General features: G+C 44.9%; 1 protein-coding gene across 1 annotated transcript in view; it reads left to right on the top strand.

Annotated features, from left to right (window-relative positions):
• CPZ (carboxypeptidase Z) overlaps positions 1-9,439 on the top strand; it is a 38,615-nt gene that overhangs the window by 2,985 nt on the left and 26,191 nt on the right. The window contains exon 2 of the mRNA XM_026847302.1: positions 9,351-9,374. Within this exon, the coding sequence (XP_026703103.1) occupies positions 9,351-9,374 (24 nt within the window). The remainder of the gene's footprint in view (positions 1-9,350; positions 9,375-9,439) is intronic.

Here is a 9,439-nt window from a genome sequence, read left to right as displayed (position 1 = left end):
GCCCGGGGCCGCGCCGCCGCCTGTGGTGCCACCGTGTGGGCTCCTCAGCTGGTACAGACGGCTCCGGGGACACACCGCACCTGGGCTGGCTTTAAAGGCAAAAGGGATGCCTGAGCCTTTTGCCAGCCCCTGCTCCCCGTCCAAGCATTCGAAAGGTGTTTCGGGTAGGTGGCATAGCCTGGCAGGTGTCACTGCTGAGGACCGGAGCTGTTTGACCGGGAGCTGTGGAGGTGGGAGAGCAGTTGGAGAAGGGCTCCCGGCATCACCCTGGCTGGCACGCTTGTCACCTGTGGGCCTCCACTCCCAAGCACCTTGATGCTTCCTGTCATCCTGGCTCACTCTGCTCCTGAGCCAGACGATCCCTCATCCTGAGGGTCTCTGAGTTTAACCACTGGAGATGGGAGGGAGTGGAAAGGTGTAAGGAAGAGAGATGGAGAGGGAAAACCAGCATGGTGGGAGGCAGGGGACAGGTACTGTAATTCTTCTGGAGCCCAGGACAGATTTGGTGGTACTGGTTCCTCTCTAAAGCTATGGCACTGAGTAATACTGATTGTCTTCTGGAAAGTCAGACTGACAGAGACAGTGGCTTCACAAATAGATGCTATACCTTCTCCCTCTCCTTCTCTGACATTCCCATCTCCATAGTGTGTCATGGTTTTTGCTAAGTGAAAGGGGAAAAGGGAAAAGCCATTTCCTCTCATGAGCTTCATGTTGGCCACAGCTTCATGGGACCTGACATATTAGTTCACCTGCTGTGGATATTTCTAATGCTTGTTTCTGGGTGAAACGCATGTCTGCGTGCACACACAGGCTGAGCCTCTCCAGCTCCTGCTGCTCTCATGAGTGTGACTGCACTGGGTGACCTGGCTGGGGTCTGCTCCTCTGCCCCAGGGCCAGTGGTGCCAGCTGGGCCCTTCATCCCGCTGTGGCTGGCACGGGCAGGCACAGACGTGGAGCGTGGCCACAGTACTACACCGTCATGTGTGGGAAAGCCCAAGATGTAGGAATCTTGTCTGCTGCACCCAAGATGGATGTGTCCAGGGCTTGTCAAAACAAAAAAATGTAGAACTAGCATCTACATCATGCACACTCACAAGATGAGAAATTCCAGCTCTTGTAAAGCAGGTTGTCATCACCGAGTCATGTGAGCCACTCTGGATTCCTGCCACTGACTCTAGTATTTCTACTCAATTATTATTTTAGCAACACTGATCTTCAGCTACATTTAACATGGGAAATGGGATCAGAAACAGCCACTTATGTGGGAAAAGTAAGTTTATATTGAAAATATAATACACAGGTATATCCTTTTACTGTTGACATCATTTATGCATTATTTTAATTTGGAGGCAAAGTGCTCTTCAGAATACTTCAGAATACTATGTAAATACATAGAAATCAAAAGTTGAACAAAAACCTCACTGCCCTAAGGCACAGCTAGGCTTTTAGCAAGACTTAGTAACACTAATGGTTGTTCCCATTTAACATTTCTAGACTTGCCTTCCCCTTCACACAGTCAATTAGTGGCTGTTTGGGGGTGCTGGCTGGCTGATAGCTACTGTGGTCCCCTTTAGGCTGCCCAGGCCTAGTGAAAGCCATCCCCTACTCAAGCCTGGACCAAATGTTGGATAAATGTTACAGGTGCCATTGTCAGGGGGGCTGAGCATGGAAGTACCATGAAGAAGTCATCTATCACGTTGTGAACATGGTGTTTGAGACTGGCGGACCACACCCTGGTCTCTTTGCCAGGCTTTTTTGACCCAGGGCTTTTATGATTGCTGAAACTTGTCTGGACAGTCACCCTCCCCATTGGACACAGCTGCCACAGATCAATGGCATTTAAGGACTTAGGGTTGCTCTGCCCATTGCAGAAACAAAACTGAAATTTGAACCCCTTTGTTTATGCTATTGTAACTCCATTGATTTAATTGGCACTATTTCAGTCCTACAGGGTTATAATAGGACACCCTTATCTAGGAGACAATATGAGATTAAGGCACAGATTTAAGTCAAGGCTGCTGAATTAACTGACAATCTTTTGTAGCATAAGAATATCACATGTGGCTAAAACTCAGTTGACTACAAAACCAGATCTGATGTCAATTAAAATAGTTCTCATACATCTAAACTAATGAAAAGACAGTTATGCTAGGGGGCTGTATAGACTGTTTGTAAAGTGGATGGAATAATGTTTTGGCAAATGTTCTGGAGGGTTGTACTACCAAAGATAAAACCATCATTTTTTCAGACATCATCCTTCATCCTATGGCATTCAACAGTGTTGAACTTACTCAGAGGTAAGCTTCTGACTCTGTTGGCCAAAGCACTTAGTACTGAATCATTAGACAGTGGGAACTGAGCTAGAGAGAGTAGAATATGGTCACAGAGTAGAGCTATGGAGGCATCACAGCTCCAGATCACCAGACTAATAAGTGTTTTCACCCTTCTCCAGTCACAATGACAAAAATTTGATCCTTTAGATCATAGCTGTAGAGATTTCCTGACCCATTCTACCTTCTCACCCCAGCTGTTGTTTAAACTCCAGTATCACCCAGATCTGAGCTGATTTCCCCTTCCTTCACTGTCTAGACACGGAGGGATGGTCTCTATATGCCTCCAGATCGTCTTGGTGTACCTCAAATGCATGTTCAGTAACAGACCAGCCTCATGTGCAGCCCAGCAAGTCTTCAGCCAATCTGGAAAATGCTGGGCCATTTTGGTGTCATTATCTGTTGCATTTTGTTCTCCTAATCAGTAAGTTTTCCCTCATAAATTGGAAAAGATGTCAGCTGAGGCTAAAAAGGGGTATTTTGTGGTTTTTTGTTTGGGGAATTATGCTTCTGTTGAGGATTTTCAGCTGGGAGGAGTCCCTGGAGCATACTTACTGGCCAGAGACACAGCTGGGGTGATACTGGAGATCCTGTCACTAGAGACACCGAGTCAGGCAGTGGGGACAGACAATGTAGACAGAAATACTCTTTGTCAGTTCTTTTAGGCTCCTACAGCTGCAGCCCTGTTTGAGTTGCATCTGGACAATTAGAAACCAGGGAGAATTACTGGTCACCACTGAGGCTGGCTTTGAGCCTCTGCCGAGTGGCAGGTCTTGGTATGCATCAGCACAGATTTTGACCTGTGGTCTGCAGGTTGCATGAACTCTCATCACCCATGAGAAAGCTTCACAGTCTTCTTGCAAGCCCCAGAGCAGTTGTGTGAGAGAAACAGTCCTGGAAGAGCTGACTGTCATTGCTGTGGGAACACCTTCAGTAATTCAGTGAAAACGGGTGTTTAACCAAATGCCAGGCAGCAGGTGGGTTAGAAAGAAGGGTGATTAATAACGAATACTGGCTAGCATCTTCCTGCTGTGATCTTGCTCTGCAAAGTGAAGGCAGATTAGGCATTAATCTCTTTCAGCTGCTTTCAGGCTTCTTCATGTGAAGGAGTTGGGCTAAACCAGGGCTTGTCTCACTGCCTGCTCTCGGGCTCCTGCATTCTGCTTCTGCCGGTCTGCAAACACATCGCTCCCCTGGGGCAGTTACAGCAATTGCTGGAGTGGAAGATTAGTAACAGGAATTCAGTCCTTTACTCACGAAACCTTTGGTGTATCCAGAAAAAGGAGTTAACCACGTGGACTGCTTTTTGCAATCACTCCTCTCCCCTCCCATTTTCCTGGAATTCCTTCTCTGTGGCTGGGGATGGTTACTTCTGCCCCTGCATGTATGCCTTAGATATGTAGCTGCTTTCTCTCCTGGGCTTTCTGGCTGAACCATTTTTCCCCTTACCAAGCTCCTCAGATGCCTCATTCCTCTGCCCCCTTTTACTTCTCCACTCCTCCTGGCAATTCTGATCCATTATAGTATTCTATAACAGATCTTGTCCTGCTCTTGCCCTCATGCTGTTGCAGGAGCTGGCTCCGGAGGCAGCTGTGCTTTGCCTTTTGCAGGTGCTGTTGCAATATTTTTGTGAAACGCTACAGCCCAGGAGTGTTTGCATATTACCACTGATACTAAATTTTGTCTCTTCAGGAACTTACAAACAGATTATAATTGCAAAGAGCAACTCGATGAACCGTGTAGAACCACAAGGAGAGTTATACTAATATGATCAGAAATGGAAATGCTTTGTTTGAAAAGACAGAAGTTTTGACTATAAACAGACTAAAATGGACACATATGTCTTCCAGTTTAAAACAGTATTGTAGGAAACTCAGAAAGCTAGTAGGGGGTGTGTTGGTCTGTACAAGATAAATTATCTAATCTTGTTTGATCTGTCAGTCATAACAATGCAATTGTGTAAGTCTCACTGAATGATTTAGATATTTTGAATTTAAGACTGGCTCTTGGGCTTATTCCATATCCTCAAGCGCACAAGCCTCCTGTTGGCTTTGCTCTCGAAAATGTAAGCAGCCAAGCCATGGCACTGAAAGTAGCTGTTGAGCTCTATTGTCTGGGTTAGGGTTAATCACAGCAGCTTGCTTCTTTCAGTGCTGAATCATCAAGGGGAAAAAATGTAATCTTGGCAGTAAAATATGTATGTGCTGCATTGTAGATTTTCAAGCTTGCCTTTGCAAATTAAAACCAGAAGCGTATATTATAGAGAGGGCTCAGAAAGCTTGAAATGGCTTTTCTCCTCTTCAATAAGTTATTTTATTCGTAATCTTAAATAGAAGCTGTGCTACTGAAAGGACTTTTGTAGCTCTGGTGGAATAGCTAGAGTACAAAAATAAACATTAAAAATTGAAAAGGCTGTTCTGGGTCAGGAAGAAAAAGGTCTCTCTGTACCAACCTGTCTGTGGATGGGACTGTGAGAGGAGGCGGCACTGTCTTCCTCTGAGCCCAGGGAAGTCTCTGGTCAGAAAATGGAAAAGGTTTAGGGTCTTTGAAGCACACAAGAAGCCGTGACTGAAGCCTGCCAAATTAATCTGGAGATCTGAGTAACTCTTTATGTACCATTGCCTGTCATTCCTCTTATGAAAAAGAGAAAGGGAGTGGCTGAACTCTTCTGACTTTGCCCAAACTTTGAGAAAACGAGCTAATATGGGTGGGAACAGGGATTTGCTGGTTATTTCTCTGTGCAGACCCAGACTCGTGGGTGCAGGGCTCCAGGAGCAGAGTGTGCAGCTGCATCTTGGGAGCTGGCCTTGGAGAGCTTCCTGCCGCCTGCTCTCCAGGCAGGCAAGCTCTGGCCCAGCTACGTGCATCCACACTTATTTATATAAGTACACATGCTGGAGAATTATCTTTGGCCCTTGCAGAGCCGCACCCTCCAAAACATATGCAAGCATTGGCATTAGGAAACACAGGAAAAGTCCAAACACCACATCAGCACACACACATTTAAGACTCACTACAAAGCAAGGTATGAAACAGACCTTTTCTCTCTTGTTTTTATGTATGTTAACTCCTGATAACCTGAAGACTCAAGCTGGTTCACTCCTGGGTGTTTACAAGGCAGAATTGTGGCTGATGTATGGATTATATGGCAGCTTGCATGGGGCTGTGGTGGGGAGAGGTGTTAGAGTTTAGGCCCAGCTGGCTTCTGGAACAGCAGAAGCTGCATAGATGTCTGTCAGAGAGACAGAGAGAAAACAGCATGGTGTGCTGCAAAAATGTGAGGCTTAGATCTAGGTTTAGGACCGAGGAGGAGAGAGTCAGTTTTGCTAGTGAATGAGTGAGTCTTGGTAGATCTGAGTTTGAGAGATACATCCTGGGCCAAAAGTAGTGGAAAAGCTTTATCCTTTGTTGAAGAGTCACTCCTGCTTATCACATATTGGGATGAGCAACTTCGGTTGTCATGGGAAAGGTTTATATGGATTTGGGTTCCTCATCTAAAAAAGGAATCTAGCCTTCTCTGTCAGTGTCTCTGTTAATGAGTTATAGCCATGTTGTTAGATTGCCTCTCCCTATAAGTATGGTAAAAATAACAAAGTGTAGAGGCCAGGTAGCAGACAGTCTGAAACCAGAGCTGTCTTTACCTCTCCTGTGCTAACATCTCCTGCTCACAAAACAATCCAGTCCTCTTGTGAACCCAGCTACAGCATATGACTTAGCGAAATTTCTCATGTCTCTTCCATCAGCGATCCATTGCTTCCAAACCTCTCCTGTCCAGCTGGGCAGAAAGAGGCATCTGCTAAATGCAGCAAGACTGCTGCTGCTCGGATTGCCAGAGCAGGGGGAAGGAGCAGCACCATGCCCAGACTCTGCCTGATGCATTTTCCCTTTGGTTTCCTCTGCTTGTTCCAGCGTGTTGCTAGAATACCTTTTTGCTCCAGCTGAATAAGCAGAATATTGAGACACCATTGAGAACAGGTTTGTGCCACGTATCAAACTGACAGATGGCTATAGCACTCCTGCACAGTAATAGTGGCCTGGGAGATTGTGTGTGCCTCAGTTTCATTATGTGATCAGTGCATGTCAGGGAGACAAACAAAAAGGACATTTGTAGCTTGGTCACAGAGCCAGGGAAATGCCTCTTACTTTTGAGGAAACATGAGCAGCTGCAGAAAGATCATTCATACTCCCCAAATGAACCCATGAAGAACTGCACTCAGCACATACAACCCTCTAGTCTAAAATAACAGGTACAATACAGTCATTTTCTGCCGAAGGAAAAAAAAAAAAAAAAAGTGTCAAATATTTTTTATCCAGCCTTCAAGGCAGCGAACATTGCTAACAACCCCGGTAATAACCAGAGATAGTGTCACTCTGCTTGTTGGGACATGGCTGAACTCAAGCCAGTCCCATCCACACCAAGTTTTCCCCTCTGTATGGAACATGTGGCTGGCTCCAGACTTGTGTCCAAGGCCTCACAAGTTGAGAGTGTGATGGCATTAGGATATAAGACTACCCAGATTCACAGAGCTAGCAACATCCAGTTTTACCAGCAGGGTTAATTGCTGGAGGTCTTACTAACTAGATCACTCCTTTCTCTTTTCCAGCTGGCATTGTACGAAATGCTATTCCTTGATTATCCCCAGGTGTAAAACTACATGTAGTATCTGGCTGAGATGCAGCTTTTTTTAGAAATGCTTCAACCTTAAATAAATAACTCACTGAGGGGATTGTGCCCAACGGAGGGAAACACTGAAATCTTATAATGAAAGGTACTGTTGATGAACCAGGGATTGTTTGTTGCTATTAGCATAATGTACCAAGCCCGGAAAGAAGTTTCTATGGATGTAATTTTTTCCAGCTTTCTGCTGATGTTGGAGATATGGGCTGTTTCTGCTAGTTCTGATCCCTCATTTGTTTTATGAGCTAATGTGGATCAATGACAATTCATAATATAAAACCAGACTCATTTCCAATTAAATGTCTCCCTCCAAGATAAAATTCCAGGGTTACTTTTTTTTCTCATTATAATGTTTTTATTTTGGCTAAAGAGTGATCAACTCATTAGCAACACATATGCAGATGATTACATTTAAACAAATAAGCCAGGAGTAGAAGTTTAAACTTTCCTTGGTAGGAAAAAAAAAAAAAAAAGAAAACATAATTAATTTGGCCTTACAAGGACAAATAGTTCACTGAGCAAGAAGCTAGATGCCTGCCCCCCCAGTAAGAGCTAGAAGAAATAGTAACATAGCTAGATCCCAAATACATCACAAGGAAAGCAGACCTGATGGTGTTTAAAAAGTTAGCACACAGTGGCTTAGCTTCTATGAGGCCCTGCTGAAAACAGCTCCAATACCTGGGTAGCAATATTTTTCTTTAGTTGCCAGTATCAGAGAAGGGCAATATAGAATCATTTGCTACAGGAGGAAAAGAGGCCTCTCCTGGGTCATCAAACCACCTTCCTTCAAAATCAAGAGAGCTTTGTTTATTTGACCTAGTAAACAGAAAGCTAAGGGGATCTGATTGCTCTCTGAAAACACAGGATGAAGGCATGGATCAGGGAGCACGGGGAGCTATTTAAGCTAAAGGACAGTGCTGGCACAACAACACATGGATAGCCACGAATACTTTTAGGCAGGAAATTAAAAGGCAATTTCTAGCCATTAGAGAAGTGAGCTTTTGGAAAGCTTTCCCATGAGAGTAGATGGGAAGGGAAATAATTAGTTTTAAGATGTTATTAAAAGGATTATAAAATGCAGTTGCTAGAGATAGAATGAAGTAGGATGGGGAAGAAATACATTCCCTCATATCTACCAAAGGCTTAATGGCTTTACAAGAAAGGTATGGACAGTATTATGTGGGACCAATAGATTTGTTAGGGGGAGATCCATAAGGCATCTAGCTATGTATAGAAGGACTCACATGGACTTTTAGATTGAACCACGTTACTAAAGAACTACATTTTCATTAGTGAAATTTCCTAGGCAGCTAACTTACAGTTTTTAAGCATGCCTAGAAATATTGTCAAGTTGTCAGGGCTGGGTAGCTCAATGTCTTTTTCAAACATAGGCCTGATTTCTTACACAAGCACACTTCAGATTTATTAACAAGTCCTCCCTTCTTAAAGTGGATTAAAGACTGCCTGGTCAGTGTACTTGTCTGGTGATGCCCTGCACCTGATCCCTGCAGTCTATCCCGTCTTCTTATTAAACTCTATTTCCAACTCATTGCTTGGGTGAGGGTCTCTCTTTTTTTGTGTGTGGATGGTGGTGTATGGGGCTCCAAATTCCAGTGACTGGTGTGAGACCACGGGTCAGAGGGGCTTGTGACACCAGGGTGAAGCACTTGGAGGACCGGAGTCCACATGCCTTGTGTCTGTATGTCGGTGTGTGCAATTGCTAGCAAACACCAAGCTGGACTAGCAGTGGACAGGACAAAAGATTGGGTATCTGAGTATTTGAGCAGCTGTGATCCTGGGCTGGATACAGAGATACTGAAGGGTCTCAGAGTTGGCTACTGGGGGAACCAGGAGGTCCAAGCCAGCTACTGGGGAGACCACTGTGTCTGAGGCTTGGCTTACCAGTGAGACCCTAGGTCTGGGCCAGGTACCAGAGATGCCAGCATGTGTGTCAGCACATGAGGCAACTGGGAGATCAGTGGATTGAGGACCCAGGTGCTGGGTAAACTAAGCCTAGCTACTGGGATTCCAGTGTGTCTAAGCTCAGCTACTGGAGAGATATACCTTTACCTCTTTTCCATCAATGGTCTTTCATCCTGATTAGCCAGAAAGGGGAACAAGATGATGCTTTTGGTGCTGTTGTGTTTGCCTTTACCGTGTTTTTCTGTGTGTGTATAAGTAATATGTGCCTATTGGGAATACGTGCTTGTCCCTAGTGTGGCTGGACCTCAGGTCACAGGGCTGCAGCAGCCTCTTTGGGGCTACCAGATTGGACAGTTTCTAACATGAGGGAGGTACCACGGATACCTGCCCCATAATGATTTTTGTTTGTTTGTTTGCAGGTCAATGCCAAACTGTACAGAAAGGTATGATGCGACTCTGTCCTTGGAGAATCTCGAAACCTTAAGTATTTCTTCATTATTTCCTAACA

Source organism: Athene cunicularia (assembly GCF_003259725.1).
Source record: "Athene cunicularia isolate RWA chromosome 4 unlocalized genomic scaffold, athCun1 chr4_part1, whole genome shotgun sequence".
Classification (NCBI taxonomy): Eukaryota; Metazoa; Chordata; class Aves; order Strigiformes; family Strigidae; genus Athene; species Athene cunicularia.
The sequence above is the reverse complement of the archived record's forward strand: the minus strand, read 5'-3'. Positions and strand labels throughout refer to the sequence as shown.